Source organism: Solanum verrucosum, unplaced genomic scaffold (assembly GCF_900185275.1).
Source record: "Solanum verrucosum unplaced genomic scaffold, falcon-dt-bn FXZP01000079.1, whole genome shotgun sequence".
Lineage (NCBI taxonomy): Eukaryota > Viridiplantae > Streptophyta > Magnoliopsida > Solanales > Solanaceae > Solanum > Solanum verrucosum.
The window spans coordinates 2,784,151-2,807,754 of NW_026020368.1; the positions used below are offsets into that span (position 1 = coordinate 2,784,151).

A 23,604-nucleotide genomic window follows, 5' to 3' on the forward strand; every position below is an offset into this window, starting at 1 on the left:
AAATATGCATCTCTTTGAACCTCCCAATCATTTAGGGCCCTTCTAAAGTTGAAATTCCAACCTTGTATGCTCCACATCTGAGCTATAGTGGCCCTAGTCTGTTGACTGCGGAGGAACAAATCAGGGAAGAGAGATTTCAAGCTCCTTTCACCTATCCAAAGTTCATTCCAGAAATCAATCTTCACGCCATTACCCACCTTGAGCTGAATATTTTTTGAAATTGGGGCTAGAGTCTTCAAATAGTCTTCCAGACACTACAACCAAGGACATCTTTAGTGATCCGGGGACTTTGAAGTCGATATTTCTTAATGATGATTCTTTTCCATAAAGGAATATCCTCAGCACAGAACCTTCATAACCATTTTTGCAAAAGACAAGAGTTTTGGAGGCTGAGTTTCTTGATACCTAATCCCCCCTGCTTCTTGTAAGTGTTATGGCATCCCATTTTGCAAGGTTGTAACCTTTCCGCTCCTTGTTTCCATTCCACAAAAAAGTTCTTCCGAGCAATTTTATTCTCTTCACAATACTCTTTGGTATAGGAAATAGGCTCATCATATAGGAAGGAAGGGAATCCAACACAGATTTGACTAGTGTTAATCTCCCTCCCAAGGATTAGGACAAATACTGACTCTTCCATCTTGCCAATCTCCCGTCTCTCCATCTCTTTGTTCTTTGCACCCAGGGGCATCCCTAGGTACTTTGTGGGTAAGTCATCTACCTGGCATCCAAGATTACTTGCTAATATCTCCATATTATCAACTTCGTTCACTGGGTAAAGACAACTCTTTTGCCAATTAACATGCAGTCCAGAAGTGCCTTAAAAAATTGTGAGGATAGCCCTAATATGTCTAATCTGTGATACTTCAGCTTCACCAAAGATTAGTGAGTCATCTGCATAAAGCAAATGTGTGATTCCCCTTTCATCTTCTCTGTGTCCTTGCCCCTGAGCTTGGAAACCCTTTAACTAACCATTTGCCCTTGCCCTCCTGATCATGTGGCTGAGCCCCTCCATAGCTAAGATAAACAAAAAAGGTGATATAGGATCACCCGTAGTTGAGTGATCTTATTGATATAAAACAAAGTTCACTAACTTTACTATATAATTTCTCAAAGTTAAGTGATCTTTTGAGATATTTACTCGTTAATAGCATGAATTGTGGAAGTAGTAAATTACCATGTATTTGTGTTTCACTGCATTTCTATACATTTGGTAGCACAAATTCGCCTGCTAAGAACAAAAATTAAAAATTAGTACATTTAAAGGATAAAATTAAGGGAAAAGAACACTTATACCCCAAAAAGAGAGACTATTTACAAACGACTACCCCTTACTTTCATACCCATTGTTGTAAACTACTAACGTGCGTTTACTGCTCGATACCATCAAAGTATATGTATCCTCTGATGGTATCAAAGAGGAAGAAACAATGCTTTAGTAAAACTCTATTGAGTTACTCCTTGATACCATTAGAGTATATATATACTCCGATGGCATCAAGGAGGAAGAAGTAGTGTTTCACTGAAAAGACTGCTCAATTACTGCTTAGATACCCTCCGGAAATGCAGAACTTATGTGGCAGTGTCCTGAAATGTAGTGTGGAGTGGATCTGACTCATTTCTTACCTCATTGGGTGTAATGCGGAACCTATGTGGCAGTTGTCGGTCGGCAGTGGCTCAGGATCGTACCCTGAACGACTTTACGAGCCTGATTGTATTTATTACGTGAGGAACAGAGCCTGTGGCTATGGCTCTCGGTGTTGGTTTAATCATCCTCACAATCGGAGTTTGGTAATTTTTGTTATAAGCCACAAAAAATCGTGTAATTTTAGGGTTCATTTTGAGGTATTTGTGTTTATTATGATGCCTGATCACTTGATTTCCTCTGTTACTATCCAATTCAGATTTTGATCTATTAAGAATCAGCTTTTTTCTATTTCTATTCCGGATTTTTAAATGTCTATTCTTAATCCTTTAATATTGTAGTCTGAAAGAAGAAAATCCTTTCTTTTTTATACATTTTGCACTTCTGATCTTTAGTGAAATCAGCACGAAGGATTTGAAATTTCATGTATATAAATTGATAACAGGCTATGGGAGCAAGAAGAGCTACTGGAGGAGAATGCCCTGAGAGAGCTGGCCAATATGTTTGCCAGGTAGTTCCATTAAGTGTGATGGAAATCAGTTTGGGATTTTGTGTTAGTTTGATGATCAAATTCGAGAGAGATGTTTTTTTGGATTTGGCTCTCCTTTGTACAATAACTTTGTTTACTTTTTTTGTTGACCTTGTACTAATTGAGCTGTCCTTTTTTGTTAACAAATCAGTATATGTGCTTTTCCATTGTATCATATATCTAATATGTTGAATGACATCTTATGTTGTCCTAGCATATAAGTGGCTGCTAAAAAAAATTATGTTCTAGTATCTATATGCTATTTATGATGTTGATCATGATGAGATTTCTCATCTCATCTTTCAAATGCTCTATGGAGGAATCTAATTTGCTAGATATGCTTTGTCATAATATTCGTCATTTTGCTGTATCTAGTCAATGTTTTGCCTTAGAAGGATTTAGCAGTGAGTGAATTATCTTTCAACTGTCCATTTTCCAATTTCGTTGCTTATACTTGTATCATTTTCTTCCAATTATGATTGATCACAGTTGTATAATGTTGGTGCATGAGATGAATTTAAATAGAGAAACTTGAACTGAGGCATAGTAGTTGTTGTATGATTGATCTTTATTTTTTGCATAAGCTATGATTGATTACTGCATGACATTTATCTCTTCCATTAGCTCCCCATTTTATGACATACGACAGTTTGCAGTTATTTGTTCTATATATTTCCAAGATTTTCGTGATACTCAAAATTGCACACTTGACTGACTCAGCCCTGTCACGAGTCGTCTGTTTGCTGCCTGCTCAAGGAGAAAGACCTCTTTCTCTGTTTTAATTTTGCATTTTCTTTTAAAGCCACTGCTAGAATGTTATAAGTTAATTTTTGGCATTCTGTTCTGCGTTCAATATTATGCTACATTGCTACTAAACTCATACTTCTGTTTTTTTTTAATTTCTTTTGGTCTTATGGAATATACTGTTGAGTTGGGCTACTCGTTAGTGCTTCAGTTTAAATAATTGGATTAATTTCTACTCTTTATCATGGGGGTGCTAGTTTTTTTTTTTTTTTTTTGAAAAGTTAACTTCATGGGGGTGCTAGTTTTGAGCTTCTGAGACTTTTTACCTTACCTTGATTCATCTGTTCACTTGGCTGTCTAGAGTGAGGTTATGATTTCCTTGTAGTGAATCAATCACTTTTTAAAGTCTGTCTATTCAATACTTAGTGGAAGTTTCCAGTGTCTTTATCTCTCTATTATGTATAGTGTTACTTCCAACACATATCAAATGTTTGGTTTTAAAGAGTTAAATTGTGTACAATCCATTTTGAAAAGTGTAAAGCTTCTGTTGCGCTTTCTAGTATTTACACTAGGTTTGTCTGTGTATACACTATCCTTTCCTGACCCTACTTGTGGAATTACAATGGATTTGTTGTTGTTTTTGTTGTTACCATTTTTTCATGTTTCATGCTGAAGATGTTGTTCTTAAGAAAATTTTCCTTCTACTTTGTGATTTAATTTTAGAATGTGATTGCTATTCTACCTAAATGTTTGGTTTAGATAAGTATGCAGTTGAAACCTACCATATTTTTTCTGATCTGTTAGTTGTCTTGATTTTGACAGATTTAGCTATTTTTTTATTTGCCTTGTTAGTTACCTGTTGAAAAAAATTCTTTTGCTATAGTTTAGGATCACTAATCAAAGAAAAATATGAAAATCATTTCTTCTGCTATAATATTCCATTTCTTATCTTGTAGTGTGTGATCTAGCAACAGAATTCATTTTGGATGCTGCTTGAAGCAGCAAGAGAAGCAGTAAGAGACACATATGGCCCCGCGTAGGCAGGTGCTGAAGCAGATAGTTGTGTATGACCATAAAACTGGACCTGCTCCAGCTGCATACTGAGTAGTTTGGGATGTCACTGGACTAGTAGAACCCTGCACCAGATAATTTAATACTTAGCCGATTAACATTGCATTTCAGTAAAGATCTATATCAACAGTTGCAACAAACACTTACAATATAAATACCAGATAAGGAGTCCAATCCAGCACAGGCACCATTCCAGGGGGAAAAAGCATAGGACCATATGTGTCAGGAATATAGGAAACTGGAAGCAGAGCAGGCCTTATAACTGGCAAGTTGCCAGTAACCATTCCGTATTGTTCAGCTGAATCAACAGAAAGAGATTGCAGTACTGGATAAGTGGCTGGTGGGGGAAGAGCCGCTGGCAAAGGAAAAAGTCCAGCCGCTGATGCTGGAACTTGCACACCAGCTGGCAGTGGATGGTGAAATTTACAGGTGATACCAAATTTACACTGCCCTGTTTTCATATAGTGCGAACATTCCTTTACATTCTGTGAAATGAACTCAATGAGCCAAATCAGAAAGATAATTTAATGGTCAAACTTTTCAAAGGAGACAAGGAAAAGGATTGAAAACACAAAATGAATGGAGATAGCAATACAAGGAGACAGAAGGAACATAATGAACATGAAAAGAAGGCAGACCTGTCACAGCGGGTAACCATAAATGTTATGTATCACAAGGCTTGGAGATTCCCCTCCCTTTCTTGGATGGTGGTATTTGCAGGAAGCACCAAATTTGCACATCCCCGTCCTCGTATAGTACTGTAAATCATAACCAGGAACAACTAGCATTATAACAGTGAACATTACAGTCTTATACATGAAAATTTTGCAAGAATTCCAAATGCATGACAAATGGCCATCTAACTTTACTGACCAATAGTTCTCATATTCAACAATCACTTAGGTTAATTGGCAGCAAATCATATATTAGAAAACCTCATAATGTAAATCACAGTTTGGAATAGAAGACCTGGGCTGCCTGAATGTCATTATTACATGAAGTATGGGGATTGCAAGTTTGGATCTTTGTGTAAACACCATCATCCACCTGAGTGGAGTGGATCAAAGGCAGCTCTTATCCTCAGTGCTATGGGTCTTCCTCCTGACATGTAAGCAACTTGCCATCTAATCCTTAGATTGAAATTCTTCACTGCAATTTAATGTTTTATCTTTTGGTCTTGCTTGTAAGTTTATATTATAACAGGTCATCTACCAACATTCCCTTAGTGTTTCTAAGTGTAAATTTGCAATTTCCTGTTCTGTTGGAAAAATATTGACAATGAAAGATAACTAAGATGCACTCCTTTCTAATCTCATGTAGGCAGTTGGGAATTCATTTTCTTCCTTCCTTTCCTCCTTGTTATTGAAATATTTATTGGGTGCAAGTTTGACAGTTGATGCAGGAGTTCTCTTTGTCGGTCTCTTCTGGCATTTTTGTTGTGTTTATAATATTGGCATTGGGCATGTGCTTAGACCAGGCCTGAACTACATTAAAATTTATATTTGCAACTTTTTTTTGAGAACGTCAATGAAGTTAGTACATAAATAAAGATAGCATTTAAAATTGAATAATTAAAAGTCTTGATACAGGAAAATACTTCTGTAGATATTCATTCAAATTAAACCATACAAAAGGAATTGGAAGGTTAATAAAGTTATTTTTTTTCGTACTTTAATCTTTCCTTCTCTTACAGAAGTGCATGTTAAGATATGATGTAGTTTTTAGTTTTTCCTAATTTAACTTCTTTTTTTTTTAAAAAAGAAATCTATATTGTTATTTCTTAAATGTGTATGGAGCTTTAATATTTCATGTTTAACTTAACCATTTTGTCCTTAATTATAAAACGTTAATTCCCATCTTTCTAAAACATTTCAATAACCAAAAGTATGAAAAATTACTCTCGTTCGCCGTTATTTAGTATTATATCGTGAGAAATATAAGAAAAAAATATTTGCTGGATTTGGTCCCTACTCCCAGGCATTGTTCTGATTTGTGACACTTTTTCACTTCAACTGGGGTCATGCAAACATGTGATGTTATCTGAAGTTCCAGTTTTTAATTAGTTGCTTCTTTTTTGTTTATTGTGTTAAGAGAGTCAAAATTTGTCTAGTTTGTTCAATATGTTAACTTAGATTTTATTTTTATTCTTTATGACCATGGTGTCCCGGCCAACTTTCGTGCACCTCAACTAATTTCACGGATATCCGCCACCTCTCACCAGCAACCTGTACCAGGTAACTCTATCCACCAAGGCTAGGACAAATGGGAATAATCACCTAGTGTTATTCCACGGGATACCTGCCACCACCCACAAAGCAACAGGTACTAAGTAACTCTGTCCACCAAGGCTAGGATAGATGGGAAGAATCACCTAGTGTTTTTTTGTTTCCACTGAGTTTTGAACCTGGTGCATATGTCAACTTGGATTATGGACTATATTTGGACTCTTCAATGAGTAAATAACATATTTCCTAACTTAATGATGCCATACTGTCATCCTTATTACATTATATATGCATTCATTGATATCTGCATTGCCAAGTTGATGTTGTGTTCTTGTTCTAATTGTGAGAAGAGATTCCTAGTTGTCCATTGATCTTTTGGCAAGATGCATCTTGTATTCAATCATCAGCATATTAATATTTGAACAGAGTGAATTTTGTGCTTTAATAATAGCTGTGCTCAGACTGAAAGATCATTTTTTTGGGTTCTCTCAATTGTTGTTAGGGTGCACCATGCACCAATTTGCTTCCGCTACTCACAAAATGGAGTGTGCAAATTTGGATCTTTTGGCAAGATGCACGTTAACTTGTGAGTTTTTGGTGTCAAATTCTGTAACAGACAGTATTATGCTATTACTTCCTCTTTTTCATGAATTAATTGATGTGAGATTTTTTTGGTACCTTTGATTTACATCTACTTTAAGACATTTTATTTTATAATAATGAATGCATTAGGACCAGCCTAATGGATATTATTAATAAGTCAACACGAACGAAAGAATAAAAATAAAATATGCCTGACATTTGAGCTAGCTTACTTTCAGGCATGTATTTCAATTGGAGTTTGTATCATCTTTCTGCTCGGTGAGACCAAGAATATTTGCAGAACTGATGAAGTAAATCTATTTATTTTAGCAGACGGAGTCCTTGTATGATTTTAATTGGACATCCTTGATGGTATCGTTTTACTGTCACCATTTTATTTTTCGATCTGACTTTGTTATTTAGTGACATTGCTTAAATTCTTATACTATTACTTTACAATTTTTATTATTTCTGGCAGAGAGGAGGGTGAACAGGTATTTTGCACTTTTAGAAGATCTGACATGCGCGCAACAACTATTTTGGAGAGTCTGCACAACATGGTTCGTCAAGTCTGGTAAGTTTTTTTCCCCTTTTTCCTTCTTTTTGCACTGATTTCTGGAGATTTATTATATTTTCGTATTGGAGATTTATTACAGTGTACAAGTATGGCAAAATATGACATTCCATGTACAGAGAATGTCAGGAACCAACCATCCCCTATTCTTTAGAGACATGAGGTACTTGTAAAGTTTTTGCTGTTCCTTTTTCTCTTCTTGGTCATCAATTCACATTCTGGTATGAACAAGAATTTTAAGATTTATCATTTCTTTCATTGAGGAACAGGGTACAACTTAAGGATTATACCCACCTTACATGTAAGAAAAAAATATATATATAATGAAGAACATGTGAAAATCGATAAATTAATGTGCTTCTTTCTCATTTTTATCCTTGCCCCACACTAGATAGAGGGAAAATAAAACTGTTGAAGACGTCTGTAGAACGAAGGGATTTTCCCGTTCATCATATCGACCGATCCAGACCCTGTACCTGATCCTGATGAAAGTCAGGATGAAACCTGCCTTCATTCAAACACTTTGGGCTCATCATCTCAGTGAAGAGGTGCTTCAATAACTGGAGCAAGTGCAAGAAGGCGGCATTTACGAAATAGTCCAAGAAATATGAGACTGATGAAGGTAAAAGAGATAACCAGAGTGCGTTTTTATGCTTGTGTCATTTGTGTGTTGGCTCATACTCAGGTACTAAATCTGAATGTCATCCTTCATAGATTGTTTTTTTTTTTTGGGACCATGACTTGTATGTTTTTGCTGCATATATAAAGTGTATTTCTATAAAAATAACTTCCCTTCTATCTTCAAAATGTTGTTTGACCACTGTTCATGCTCTGAAATACTAGTAATAAAAGGTGTTGTAAGATTTAATTTCTCAGGAATATTTGCATGTCTTAAAGTTAAATAAGTTCATACTTGCATGTTATTCTCTTGCTAGGCAAAAGATCTTTGTTCTTTCTAATTTACAAAAATACTGATTATTTATGCAGAGAATTTGTTGATCTTATAGGACTTGACTACGTGAGCAGAACAACAAGATATAACCTGCAGGTCATTTAGGTTGCGACATGGGTCCGCGCTGAATATTTTGGTTGAAGAATAGTGTTAACTACTATTGGTCTATGTCAAAGTAGAGAAAAAATGTACTAGCACATTCAATGATATGTAGTTAATATAGTAAAAAGTGCTCAGTTAGGCACATAGTATTATACATAGACTATTGGTTATTGTTGCTTTAGTATGATTCAGTGTTTGGTTTTATCAATCTTGATGCAAGATTGAAGCATGATCAATATTATTCAATGGTGTATATTTGAGCGTATCTCTTTCTCACATGTACATGAGAATGTTGCTTTCCTACCCATGTTAGTACAAAGTCATTTGGCCAACATATAGTTGAACTATTTTAAAATTATTTTTTGGGACAAATTTGTAAAATAAAGTAAGCTGATGTTTTTTATTTGGATACACGAGGGAGTTTCACCAAATTTTCCTTTTTGTGAGTTTAGTTTGATAATTGCACCAGATGAAATAAATCATCATTGCATCTAAAAATGAAATAAGAAAAGATACTTTGGACTGGACCAAAAATGCTTTCTCTGTGATAAGTCTTGGCTAACATTTATGTGGCTGAAAATAATGAAATTTTAGTCATGTTTGTTTTATAGCTTTGGACCGGAAAAGAAGAAATACACTGTTTTTACTTGAACAAATAACCATTGCAGCTAAAACCAAAATTGAGGTAAAATATGTTGTGTATATTAGTTAAGATGAGAGAAGTAAGAAGAAATACACAATTTGGAACAAAAAAATTATTGCATATTATTATGTGGCAATTAACAGTTGAAAAAAATGTCAGGTTTAAGCTCGCATTTAAAAGAGAGTATATCCACGCTTTCCGCCATGTCAACCTCTTTCAAACAAAATCATAATATTTTTTCCGTTTCAGTTTGTTTGTCTCATTTTAACTTAAACGAAATTTAAGAAAGTGAAAGATTTTTGAATCCTGTCGATAAAACTAAAGATATGTAAAAGATACCAAACTATCTTTTAAAAACATCCACGTCAGACTGTGCAGATAAATTCTTGAAAGAATATACGACAGTAAATTATTTGGTGCAAAAGATAGTTTAGTTTTACCAAAAACAGTATACTCTATTAAGTATGTTGTACACAAGGGGATTTTCACAAAGAATGTGTCAAACAAAATACAAATGCAAACTGCAGTATATTATGTTGTTAACCAAGGGGCATTTTCTCCATCAAGCCGGATAATTTTTGTGACCAACTGCAGTCATTGGTAACTCACTTTTTCAGCAAAATGCATAAAAACACAACTTCAATGAAAAGAGAAACACAAACTATTTTGTTGATTTATCACAAGATGAGGGTGCTTTGGTTATAGATGAACTTGTCGACTCTTCAGCTTGCACAAGTTTGCGAAGTCTGTCTTGAAGGACTCTGACTCGGTCTTCTGTTTTGCGGAGCCTTCGCCATCTATAGGCAAACCAGAGCCCAAATCCCCCGTATACAACAGTATATGAACCCCAAACATAGGGGTAGGTTTCTGCATTCTCTTTGACTTTCTGGTACTGTTCTTGTATCTTCCCTGCCCAATTAGTGTATGAGTAACTTTCTAATTGCTTGTCTACTGCAGTTGGTGGTTGAATCACTTCACTCTTCTCCTGAGTCGCCATCGTTGGTCCTGTAAGTCAAAACTTGAAAATAGTCTCAATGGAGAACCAACCCCTGTGACATGTACAACGTGGCTGCAGCAAACACAAACAGTCCTCAGTTACTCGGAGCAATAAGAATTAAGATTATCAAATACAATAAAATATACTGTTACACTAGCTAGGAGGTACATACTGCTCTTTAACACATTTAAACCTTTTTTTTCTTGGAGAAGAAAAATAGCAAACATGATTTGTATTATGCCATGTAGAGGCAAATAAGATAACCATCTATCTAGAGAATGACCACAAGTAAACTTTTGTAACAATGTTTCAACATACTAAGATCTTTCTCTCCTGGAAGCAGAAGCCGTAAAAGAATTGCATCATAACAAGTAAACACTAATCTGTGGTACAAAAAGTGGCGTCTAAAGCTAAGTAGAGGGCTCAAATTCATGGATATTGCACGATAACAGATGAAGCCAGGACTTATCTCTACATAGAAAATAAAATGAAAAACAATCCAAAAGAAATACCCTAGACTAACTCCTGAAAAAAAATTTGATTATATTATAGGTACTAACTGAAAGAGTTCAATCATCCTTAAGAACATATTATCTTCAAGAGCTTGCTCCATATGCTTCATTGGAAGTCCAACAAAATCATAAGCCATTAGAATTTCTATCTAACTCACAATCCTTACATCCTCCTCTAAATATGAAAGGGAAGCCCAGTGCACTAAGCCCCCACTAAGTGCGGATCCAAGAAAGAGCTGGACCACAAGGGTCTATTGTACACACACCTTTACCCTGCATCACAGCAAAAAACTATTTTCACAGCTCGAACTTGTGACCTTCTCATCATTTCACGTGGCAGCAACTTTACCAGTTACACCAAGGATCCACTTCAATCCTTAGTCTGAACAATCAGTTGAACCAAATTAACCTAACCTAACAAACTTATGCATTCAGAATGTGTGTGTTTTCTATAAACACATTGAATTCAAGAAAATTCTAATTGAAATTTTACAGTTCCAGCTTTTGCAGATAATAGTAAGTAATAAATAATATAGTAGAAAAGCTGATAACTAAATCGCCCTGGATAAAGGATCAGTCTCCAATCTCGATCTAATTATCTTCCCCATGGAACTAGAATACTACTTGGAAAGCACCATAGAAACTACATCAGCAAAACTATTGGCATATGAAAGTAAGGAACCCAAAACCCTCTGCTTCGTTCTGAGCAATCAAATCAAAATCGATAAAAATGAGAAACGACCATACCGTTTGGGTGCAGATCCAGGAGGGTCACCAGTCGTAGGGTTTATCCCGGGTTTCCAATAACAACTATCACGATTGCAATTAAACCCACACCCCATATTCATTTTATTATTCACTACAAACTTAAAAAATACTAATGAATTTATAACATTTAACTTATTTTTTATTCAAACATTATAAAAATTATTTTAATAAGACAATTCAAACAGACTATAAATCAAATTGCAAGGACTCCTCTTCTGGTTGCTTACTAATTAGATACTCATTTTGAAACTTCAAATTGATTATATACCCATCTAATTTAAATTCCACAACATAAAAGAAAAATAGAATTTCTTTTGTTTTCAAAGTTTGAACTCGTAAATCTTTAGGAAATTAAACGATCAGAGGATAACTATACGTAACACTTTGGTGGAGTCGTCTATGATATCAACAACTTTAATTTACGATATTGTGCTCTGCATTGCTCATGAGAAATTTAATATTGAAAAACCAAACTGATGTATTATTATTTATATAAAAATCATATCAACTTTTGCAGCAACACATAAGATTTCAGATTAAGTACGAAATTCTGAAGTTATTGAATGAGAATAAGAAAAACAAGAAGCCTCATAAGAGCTAAAAATATATATTTAGACAGTTATATTAATGGAAAATGTCACGTTTGGTGACTGGCAAACATACATAATTTTTTGTTTATATTTGGGATTGCAATGAGTTTTTCTCTTTATGCATGCATAAACTTTTGGTCCTATGTAGAACGTTAAGTTTTTCCAGAGTCACGCATATCTTCACGACATAATTTAATATCGAAACATGTGTACCATCTAATTTTTGTACATGACACAGCGCAGTTAACACCTTTCCAACGATGTGCATTTCACACAAGAGATTCGCAACCCTGTACAGTTTCTATTTGAAAGGCTTATCATCCACTTCGCAAACTATCAACACAAGGTTCTTCTTCTTCAAAATGCGGACTTCACAGAGGATATAACTGGAAAAACTAGGTCCACGACTGTCGAATCATACTTTTCAAACAGTGTCTTATTGAGCTCAAACAGGTCGCTAGCACATCGTCTACCAAATGCTAACTCCTCAGGAACTTCTGTCACGCTTTGATTAACCACTGCAGAAATATAATTTAAGCATTCTAGATCTCTCCAGCCTCTCCTACAAATGGATTACTAATCACAAGTAGTCATCTTCTCCTGTGTCTTGGACTTCACAAAAAAGGTCAATGAATATGCACAACAAATATGCTTATCCCTGCCTAGACAAAGCCAAGGCAACAAGACTTCATCCATAAGGAACAGTGCATAGTGTGGGCTCTTCAACTAATCTTAACTGGCTATTGAGGAAGAAAAACTGGGGGCTTGCTCTTCCATTTGCCGCAAGAATTCAGATTCCAACATCCTTATAGCCATATGATCAGATGACTACGCTGGATCACAACCCTATCTTATCCCTCTCAATATATTGTTACCCCCAGGAGTGTAGCCAACGCATTGATGATTGGTACTAGTGAATTAGTCCAAGGAGTAGTACTCCACCACAGTATCATATGTTTGCATAGACAAAGGGCTCTCGGCAAAGCACCTACAATGAAACATTATTTTAGGTCAAAGAATGTGGTATGCTTTACCAAAAAAAAAAGAATGTGGTATGAACAGCAATGCTTTAAAGAGAGAGATCGAGGGGCAGAAAGAGACTAAAATTTTATACATACAAATTTATTTATTTTTTAAAAAAAGAATGAAACCAAAAGGTGGAAAAACAAAATAAAACAACAAAATATTACTTAAAAAAGAAGAATGAAACCAAAAGGCAAAATAAAACAACAGGAACAAGAACATTAGTTGAAAATAGCTACAAAAAGAGCAGCTTAGAAAATAGCGGACATCATTTCAAAAGAATATCTATTTCACTTTTCCTGTTCTACTACTGTTACAATTGCAGCTCCGGCAGTTAGTTCAAACTTCAAACCAGGATAGCAGTTTCTAATTCCAGATAGATCGTTGGTAAATATGGCACTGCCGGTATCTAACCTGGACTGACTTATTTAGAGCGCTTGCTTGCCCATAAAAGTTCTAGTGAAAAAAATTGACAGATAAACCTTGATGAATTATCTCCCTTTCTGTCTAGGAGATGAATTCAATGCGACGAGCTTAACGCCAGCAGGTCAGACAACTTTCTATTAGCCAATTATATTATATCCTAAGCCTCCTGCCTGTGGTGGCAATAAGTGAACTATACAAATTAGTTCATGGATGCCATCTCAGTATTCAAAGGTGGAAATTCGCAGACATAATCCACTGTCTTCAATGTTCATAAACATTTCCTAAGACAGTTGACAGAATTGGTTCTCACAGCTATAAATCTAGCGCACAAAGAAAAACAACAATTCAAAGTCTAATGTGGGTTTACCCCGAAAAGGGTATGTCAGTGATTAATGAGGTGGATGCAAATCCTGGAGACCAGGATTCAAATCTCAGCAAATACATAAAACGCTGATCACTTCGCATGTGCCTAAACATTGATGGGTATGTACATGTGCGAGTTGTGGGTAGCAAGTATCCAGTGTAATAGTCGGATTGTGCTCAAGCTAGGTCCCACATCACCATTATAAAAAAATCTGAAATTAATCCGCCTCTGCTTAATGTAATAAAATTATAAGTAAAATATACCTTCGTGTGTTAAAGTAAAGACTCAATGAAGTAGAATGAGAGATACCTTAGTTCATGCCAAAACACTTCTGCACGTTCATGCAAGAAGGGCCGCAATGGAGCAAGAAAATCATTTCTGTCGCACCTCTGTGTTGAATGTGTATTCTCAGTGATAAAAAGTGAGGTAGCAACATGGACAATAATGGATGGATCTGGATCCCCCAGTATAGCCTGCAGCTCCCTTCTTATCCAAAGTTCTATTCTCTGTAACATCTTTTCTCTGGTACTCCTATTATCCATGTGCTATAAATTAAAACACAGTAAAGATTAGAACCAAATTTAGTCATCTCAAACAGAATCAATTAAGACTGACAACTTCTAGCCATCTGGTTCTTATTATGAAGATAGTAGATATAACAATAGCCTTATTTAGTGAATTGGATATTTCCATTGGGCTAAGCATTACCTGCATGAGGCAATTTTTAGATGAAAAGGGAACAGCCTGCAATCTCTCTTCATAAATGCTGCAACAAAGTATACAATTCCAGGTCAAATAAATATCATCTATTAGGATTTTCGATACCAAATTCAGACACATATAGATATATAAATGGAATAGCATAAAACCGCGGCGATTAAGGAGAAATTACAAATAATTAGTAGGTATTTGTACCTGGAACGCCAGAGAATGATTCTCCTAGTAATATCATCTGGATTTAAAGCTCCATTGTGATCAAAGGATCGCCGCCTTGGGAACGGCCTCGTTCTGGAGCCAAAAGTATTCAACTCTTCTCTCCTTCTCCTAATCGCTCTGTCCAACATAAAAATCACAAACTCAATGGGGATAATTCGGAGCAATTTAGGGATATTTCAAATCAATTGTACTTCAACACTAAAAGTTAGTAGTAAGATTTCGGTAATTAGCTAAAACTGATAGTTAATTTGAGTACAAAAAAAACTAACCTTCGGTCCGCCAATCGGTCTCCCAGCCTAGAGGGGACAAAACCTGAGGGTAACTTCTTAGTCTCGTTACGAGCTGATAATTTCTCTTTCTGGAAGGTCCGGGAGGAGAAGCTGATTCTGGAGAACCATGAATCAAAGTCGGCGTTGCAGAGAGGGCATTTTCTCTTCACATCGCTCCATCTGCGGATGCAGACGATGCAATAGGCGTGCATACATGGGATAACAACCGCCGCGCTCCGATGGTGTAGCTGGCAGAGGCATATCGGACATGATTGCCGGGCAACGGCAGTGGCAATTTCCTTAAATCTGGAGTCCATAAGAGAGACACAATTTCAAGTCGGGTTATTTATTTTAATCCAGTTTTATTTGACGGATCAAATTCTTGACGATCCATTTCATTCAATCTTTTTATAAAAATTATTTTATAATTGTGTGGTTAGATGTTAGAAAAAATAGTGTTTTAGAATTTATAAAACTCTTTTTTTGAGCTAATAAAAATGGTGGATTTTTGTAAGTTATGTGGGCCCCACAATTATATTTAATAGTTATTGGGGTAAATTGTTAAGTTTATAATAAAAGACTAAATTGAATACATTTTGTCATTCATGGAGAACTATTTGAATCACCTAAAATATATTTCAGACCAAAATAAAGAAACCCCAATACATCAAGGACTAGGGCTGGGCATAATTACCGAAACACCGAATCGAATCAAATTTTTTTGGTATTTCAATTTTCGGTATGTAATTTTTGTTTTATCGGTATTTCGGTTTAACCGAAATTATTATATTAATTCTTAATATTAAATATTATAGGAAAAATGTAAATTAGGTCAAGACTTTTCAAATTTTTTATGTTTTCACTTTTCATCGCCGCACACTTTTCAAAATTTTCAGTTTTCGATTTTCAATTTTTCATCCCGCACACTACACTTTCCGAAGTTCAAACTCCTTACTCCTCCGTCTCCCATCGCCAACATCCAACCGACCGCTTTCCCACTTCCCACTTTTCGGCGCCAACCGCCGCGACCAGAATCCAAAAGCAACCGATCAGCAGCAACCGACCGGCAAGGCGGCGACCAGCACTCCAGTAGATAACTTATATTGTGATTATTTTTTGTTTTCAAGAAAAACCGAATCGAATTATTTTGATTCGGTGTTCGGTACACGTATTACAAGAATCAAAGATCGAAAAAAAATGAATTATCGAATGCCCAGCCCTATCAATGACCATTTTGATCATTTTCTATATAACCAGCACCCAATTTCTTATTTTCCTATATAATGTTATTTGGTTGGGTAAGAATTTATAGTTTAAAATAAATTATAATTGTTTTTTAAGAGAAAAAACTTAAATTACTAGAAAAATAAAAATATAATATTTTTTAGAACCGATTAAAATGAAAAACTCAAAAAATGTCATACAAACCCAAAACAATTGAATTTTTTTTTCCCCTTTTGAATGGGTTGGGCAAAGCACTGTATAAACATCTTTTTTATTTTTTATTTTCTCACCTAATGGTGTTCAATATTCACACTGAAATTTAATTAATTTAAATTCGCATAATATAAGACTTATTCAAAGAAAGTGCTCTCAATCAAAAAAAATTATTTCATATTAGGACTCAAAATCGAAACCTCTAGTTAAGAAGAAAATAACCTCATAAATAATTTATAGTCAATCTCTTGATAAAAAAAATTGAAAGACCCTTTAAATATGAGTGTGAATAACTCGAGTCTAGCGTGACATGCTAGTTGAAAGCTTTTCTGAAGTTGCTCCAACTCGTAGTGTTAATTCAATAAAATTAGTAATCTTTATATAATGGTGTGTCCATATGATAAAATCAAAAAAAGAAAAGAAGTGTCCATATGATAAATATAAGTACTTATAAATAGTGGCTAAAGTTCACAGAATTTAACTACAAAATAAAGTTTCAATATTTCATCGTTCACTGATATTTGTATTTGTGGTGACAAAATTTTCTTTGATTAACGTAATTGTCAAGACTAAGGGCATGTTTGGAAGGACACCTTGGTAATTGAATTTAGTGTAATTGGTGTAATTACATTGTCTTGTCTTGTTTGGAAGGAGATGTAATTACTTGGTCAGCAAGTAATTGGTGTAATTGGCAGGAGGTAATTACACTCTACAATTCACAGGCAGAGACTGTGAATTGTTGGTAATTACATGGTGTAATTACCACCTGATTACTTTTTTAATTTATTTTTTTAATTTCTATTTTTATTTTTTTGTTTTAATTTTTTTTACTTATATTATTTTAAGTTCTTTTTTTATTTTTATTATTCTAAAAATTTGTAAAAGTTTATTTTTTATTTTATATAATTATATTTCATTTTCTTCTTGCTCTCAACCTTACTTTACATGATTCTATGTAATTTTCTCATATTATTAATTTCTTTATGCCATGCTTATTTTCTCATTAGCATAATTTTATTAGTATTCTAATTTTTAAATTAAAATAGAATTTATTGTTAAGTAAGGTTATAGACTTACGTTTTCTTTATTAAGAAAAAATAAAAATAAATCATAATTATTGCTATGTTGAAATTTATTATAAGAGTATTATGTTAAATTTTTTGTTTTGAATTTATAACTTATGTAGTATTTTTAGTTTCATTTATTTTAGTAATATTGAATTTACATTGCACGCCATTTTTTAATTAGACTTGATAGATTATATTTTTGTCAAACATTTAATAATATATGACATTTTATTTATATATTATTCTTTTAATCAAACATGCATTTTACGATATTCGTAGAAACTTTATACTTTTAGTTGTTACGATCAATTCAATTGAAATATATTAATTTGAAAAAATATAAATCAATTATTTTTTCATAATAGTAGTTACAGAAAATATGTTTATTAATCAATATATTTTCAAACAAGAATATATATCTTAAATATTTCATTTAATGTCATTTATAAAGTTTCTTATTTGTCTAGTATAAATTTTAAATAATAAATTTTTATTTTTTAAAATTTATTATAATTTTATAATTGTAATTGTGCATCCAAACAGAACATATGTAATTACACTGTGGCATCCAAACAAGACATGTGTAATTACAGTGTAATTACACTGTGGCAACCAAACAGATCAGTGTAATTACTAGACAGTGTAATTACTAGGCTGATAATTACTACACAAGTAATTACACCAATTCCAATTACCAAGTGGCTTTCCAAACTGACCCTAAGAGTATATTTATATTGATTTAAAAGTTAGTCAAATATTATTTTTGAACACCAACCCAATTTCCACATAGAAACACAAAAAGCAAGTAAATGCTTAACGGAAATTACAATAAAATAATAGACAATTGATACAACAATTTTTCACATCGTTAGTAGTGCATGTAAGTAAAATTCTTACACACATAATTTTACTTCTTTTTTCCCTTTTTCTTGCTATAAAGAGTACTCCAGTACTCTGTATATATTGTCTTCCTTTTGAAAGTTTTACGTTGGAGATAAAATATGATAACGAAGGAGTACTCATCACTTCATAATAGTCCATATATTATTATTAAAAAAAAAGGAGACCATTATCATTTCGATTATTTATAATTAAACCCATAAAGCACCAGCGGTTTTGAGTTTAGGCTTCAAGGCCCCTTGTAAATGAAGACTCATGACTTCACTTTCTCCACCGACCATTTGGCCGCCGATGAACACCGCCGGCACCGTGGGATTGCAGCCGAGATTCGAAAGCACGGCCTCGATCTCACGGCCAGCTCTTTGCATCTCATCGAGCTCGTAAACGGTGGTGTTAACGCCGAGATCGGAGAAGAAAGACTTTATGGAGTAGCTCATGCAGCAACCAGTCTTGCTGAATATCACAACTGGCTTTTCAGTTACCATTTTGCTTACTCTCTCCATTACAAATATCAACAAAATAAATATAAAGAGAGAGAGGAGTTATTTTGAGGTCTGGTGAGTTTTGTTGAGAGACTTTGAGTTTTAAGGAGATGGTCCAATGAGACATATATATATAGACTCTACATGCATGTTAATTTGCAGAAAGAATCCAAAAAATTAAAAAAAAAAAGTAATTATATATGGTTAAAATGCTACTATTAAATTATTTTGTCTAAAAATATCCTAAGCTTCAATACTTTAGTTCAAAAATATCATTGTTGATAATTGCTTGATCTAAAAATGTATGATTATTAAAGGGATAAGGGTCTGAAAAATATTTCAACTTTGATCGGATTTGTTGTTGCGATACTAAATTTTCATGAGTATCTATTACCTCCCTAGATTATTTAATACCATATTTTAAACATATATATTTGCCTACGTGGACATACAAAATAATGCAAAATTATAAATAATAATGTGTCCACGTGGGCACATATATACCTTTAAAATACACTATTAAATAGTTCAGGGGTAAAAAATACGGTATTAAATAGTCTAGGGAGGTAATAGGTCCTTATGTAAGTTTAGTATCGCAACAGCAAATCCGACCAAAATTGGGGTATTTTTCAGACTCTTATCCCATTATTAAATGGATTAAAAAATATATTTTTTTTCGAATAAATGTTTTTTCTCCTTTTAAACACATTTTGTTCCCAACGAGAATATTACTTTTAATGAACCTGATTCTTATTTTCTTTCTTTTAAAATCACTTAACTAATATAAATATAGGAAATAATATTCTTCTTCTTGATATTGTTTTATCAATTAAAATAGAATAACTTAATTTACCCCTTTAACGGATAATATAAATCATATATATATATAAGATCATAGTAAACTCATCATTAATTTTCATTTAGATAGTGATAAAAAATAATTATAATAAAATAAAAAGTTTTTTATTTTTTTCCAATTAAAGTAGATTAAACATTTGCTAAAATAAATATTATTAGGAAAAGAATGTGTTCAAAGAAAATAAAATAATATATTTATTTGTAAAAATGCATTCTTGATCCATTAAGTAACAATAAGGATATTTTTTAATCGAACTATAAATGAATGACATTTTTATTTATTTCACGTAGTTTAAAGGTATTTTTGACTTTTTCCATAATAATAATAATATATTTTATTTCATACTATATATTAGATGAATTTTAGTAGCTCAGTAGGTTAGCTCCCCAAACTTTTATCTTATTTGTGAGAATTCAATTTTCCATCTCGTAATCTCCTCTCTCATTTCCCCTTAGTCTAGCTTATCTTTTTAAAAATTGTTTCCGCGTCTTTTTTATAATATAAAAGTCTTATAAAAAATATTTAAACTCAAAATAAATATATTATAAAAGATTCTACAAAACCAATTGACTCTATCAGTTAATACTATAACTCAATGTCCCCTCATGTATAAGAATCTGAGCAATTAACCAAAAACCTTTATAAATCATTTAAGAGCCGTTATACTACAAGAGAATATAATTCAAGTGGGAGTAATTAAACTTTATCAAATATCTATGAAAAAAATAATAATTAAAAAATGGTTAATTAAACATATGCATGGTTTTTCATTATAATAAACTGTAACGACTTATTCCAATCGTTATAGAAAAGTCAACGGGAAAATTTTTTGTGCCGAAAAACTTTTTCGTAATATCTTGAGATTTCCCAATCTAATCCAGATTTGGACGAAATCGGAGTCATTAAAGTCTAGGGAAATCTGGTAGCAATTGGGTGATCTAATTATGAATTTGATCACATGAGTTGATAGATAAGTCGTTAAGGAACCTATACGACTTTACAAAATTGAATTCGGGCGAGTAGAACTCCCGGAATTGATCTTGGCGTGAACGGGTAGTTTCTAAGTGTCGTTGGTTGAATGTGTGTTGTGAAATGGGGTCTTGGAATTATTAATTTTGCTCACTAGTTCTGTGCAAGCCGCTGAGGAGGGATTTCTACCACCAGGGCGGGGCCGTTGTAGCCGGGTGAGTCCCGCTGTGGCGGGGTAGACGCGACTTAAAGTCGAAAATAAACCCTAAAATCGTTTTTTTCTACTTTTCTTAACATTTTCCACCATTCTTGAGGCTAAAGGTAAGATTTTAACTCCCCAAATCCATTTTTCGATCCGTAGAACGTAATCTAATGGGTAATTATCGATGGGAAAGAGTTTTGATATGAGAATTATGGTGGAAAAAGCCCTAATTTGGCTATGATGATCATGGGTATGATCTAGAGTTGATAGAATTGTTAGTAATTCGGGTAATTAGTGATTGTTTATTGATTTCCGTGTTATTATGATTGTTTGTAGACCAAGAACAAGCGGAACGAATCCGGAAAAAGAAGATCCAATTTTCTTAGGGGTTTTAAGCTTGTTTCGAGGTATGTGATGGTTGTGATTCTATGATTGTGTAATGTATGTTTGTTTTTGCTTCATTATGATACATATATATATATATATGTGAATATTGCACTATTGATCACATTAATTGTAAATGAGGATAAATGAATGATGAATGCCACGAATCATGACTTTATTGTATGATTATGAGAATGTACTTTGTGATTGTGATTGTGGCTTGTTGAATGGATCGGGTGTTGCGTTCCGACACACTAACTTGAATCGGTTGCCACGTTCCGACATAATTATGGGATCGATTGTCACGTTCCGGCATAATTATTAGATCGGTTGCCACGTTCCGACATAATCATTGGATCGGGTACCACGTTTCGGTATGCTAACAGGTTGGGATTGGGTCCCATGAGAGGACCAATGACTTGATGTAACTGTGATATTTGCGAATCATGAAATTGTTCGTTGTTCATAAAAAGATGATGATATTGTATATGTTCAGTGTATGCATGTTATTGTATTGTTGTCTTGACTTATGTATGTTGCACTTAGTGGGATAGTTGTGTGATCCTACCAGTACACTGTGGTTGTGTACTGATGCTGCACTTGCTCTTTCTTTGTTGAGTACAGGGCATTTTCAGGCGGCTATTGACAAACCTCGCTTAGAAGATCAGTGTTCGTTTGAATTCAAGGGTGAGTCAGTTCTTTCGGGCTGCCATGAGTTCTCTTTCTGTCTATGTCCACAATTCGGACTTAGACTTTCTAGTTAGTTATTAGTACATTAGTTTGGGGTTGTAACCCTTCTTGTTAGACTTATGGATTTTGTTAGATGTTTTGGTACATTGACTTTCAGGTTCTAGGCGTATTTCTTCCGCATTTGTTTAGTTGTTAGACTTTTGTTTGGAGTTTATGGGAACTCCTATCTTTTCCTTAGCATTTAAACCTGCTTTCGTATACTTAAATGCCTTAGTTGTTTGGTTCTTTGGTTAGCTAATTAGTATAAATGGTTCTCCCATTGGAGAGTTAGTGTGGTGTCAATCACGATGATCTGGGTCGTGACATAAATATATTACACGTATATTGCACAAATATTATTAGACTCTATAATCTTATCACGAGGTGCCTAATTATGAATATTATTTTAACGTCGTTACCTTTAATTTGTTTTTTCTATTTTTAGACAAATAATTTTATTTTATTTTTACCCTCCCTAGGAGCTCCCACCCCTTTTGTTCCCTTGGTGACTCGAACTCGCAACCTTCGAGTTGGAAGTGAGGGGTGTTTACCATCCGAGCAACTCCCTCTCATCTTTTAGACAAATAAATTAACATCGTAATTAGAAGAGATATTTGGATTGTGGTTGCAGAATTTTGTGAGAGAATTAGTTCAGCTGATGCACTTATATTTAACACTATACATGTGAAAATAAAAAAGTTTCACAATACACGATTAACTCATGATAACTATATATCAAAAATTGTGGTGAGTAAGCAAAGGCATGCATAGGCAGGCAAGATTTTGAGATGATGGGTGTATTATTACGAAAATGTGAATTTAAGATATAAATTTAATCGGTTAGATATTTTGATTCTTATCATTGAATATCATTAAAATTATAAAATTATAAGTCCAACATTAATTCTCATATATATAGCGAAAAGTGTTTCCAATAACTACTTTGGGAGGTGTTACCCAATTTTAGAAAGAAAAATAAAACAAGATAGATAAAAGATTCAGATTTCTAACATCTCTTAGAGAGGTGCACCCAGTCATCATCGCATGATATGATACTACGAGTTTGAGTTCACACATATATATTTAAATATTAATTAAAAAATAGAACACTACATATATAATCTCGGAAGAAGAGCATGAGTTCATGTGAATCTAGTGACTTCCTCCCTTTGTGAGTAACTAGTATCATTCTATCATTAATCTAAAATTTCAAATTCAAGCTCTAAAAATAAAATTAAGGGCCCGATATGTAATATAAAATCATGATATCAGATTAATATGAAGTTAAAGTTTTGTTTGGACATGTAATTTGAATTTATTAAGTTGTATTTTTCTCTCATAGAATTGAAATCTCACTAGTTGTGAAAACCATAAAAAAATCAATTCTTATACAATCTTACCAAATGAACAAATCATATTTCATAAACAATATATCAAAATATCCTAAGGCGTCACGCTGATATATAAATGACATATCTCCACGTTTCTTTTATAAATAAATGTTTGTGATTACAAACTTTCAAGTAAACATAGTTTTATGAAGATTCATTTGTCAACAGTAATAGTAAATAGTTTTTCTTTAATATAACTTTTTATATGGTATGAATAATCTCATGCCAACCATAG

At 33.6% G+C, this 23,604-nt stretch overlaps 2 protein-coding genes and 1 pseudogene across 3 annotated transcripts; all 3 read right to left on the minus strand.

Moving 5' to 3' along the window:
- Window positions 1–9,493: 9,493 nt before the first annotated feature.
- LOC125837995 (uncharacterized) lies at window positions 9,494–11,415 on the minus strand (annotated as a pseudogene).
- Window positions 11,416–12,118: 703 nt separating this feature from the next.
- On the minus strand, window positions 12,119–15,286 carry LOC125838233 (uncharacterized). 2 transcript variants are annotated; one of them, XM_049517310.1, is made up of 5 exons: window positions 14,950–15,286; window positions 14,660–14,788; window positions 14,453–14,510; window positions 14,054–14,289; window positions 12,119–12,919 (listed from the first exon to the last, which is right to left on the minus strand). In XM_049517310.1, exons 1-5 carry the CDS (start codon window positions 15,264–15,266, stop codon window positions 12,850–12,852), a joined length of 810 nt encoding a protein of 269 aa, XP_049373267.1. In that variant the 5' UTR covers window positions 15,267–15,286; the 3' UTR covers window positions 12,119–12,849. The 2 variants fall into 2 exon arrangements, with proteins under 2 accessions (XP_049373267.1, XP_049373266.1); XM_049517309.1 differs by having other exon boundaries at window positions 14,660–14,797.
- Window positions 15,287–18,213: 2,927 nt separating this feature from the next.
- On the minus strand, window positions 18,214–18,919 carry LOC125838256 (monothiol glutaredoxin-S3-like). The gene has a single exon (XM_049517339.1). It carries the CDS (start codon window positions 18,854–18,856, stop codon window positions 18,545–18,547), a length of 312 nt encoding a protein of 103 aa, XP_049373296.1. The 5' UTR covers window positions 18,857–18,919; the 3' UTR covers window positions 18,214–18,544.
- Window positions 18,920–23,604: the final 4,685 nt, after the last annotated feature.

Coding starts and splice junctions, on each gene's coding strand:
- LOC125838233 (XM_049517309.1), bottom strand. CDS start 15,266: ATGGACTCCAGATTTAAGGAAATTGCCACTGCCGTTGCCCGGCAATCA. Junction 14,511..14,659: donor ATCATTCTCTGGCGTTCCAG/GTACAAATACCT, acceptor ACTTTGTTGCAG/CATTTATGAAGAGAGATTGC. Junction 14,290..14,452: donor CTAAAAATTGCCTCATGCAG/GTAATGCTTAGC, acceptor TTTAATTTATAG/CACATGGATAATAGGAGTAC.
- LOC125838256 (XM_049517339.1), bottom strand. CDS start 18,856: ATGGAGAGAGTAAGCAAAATGGTAACTGAAAAGCCAGTTGTGATATTC.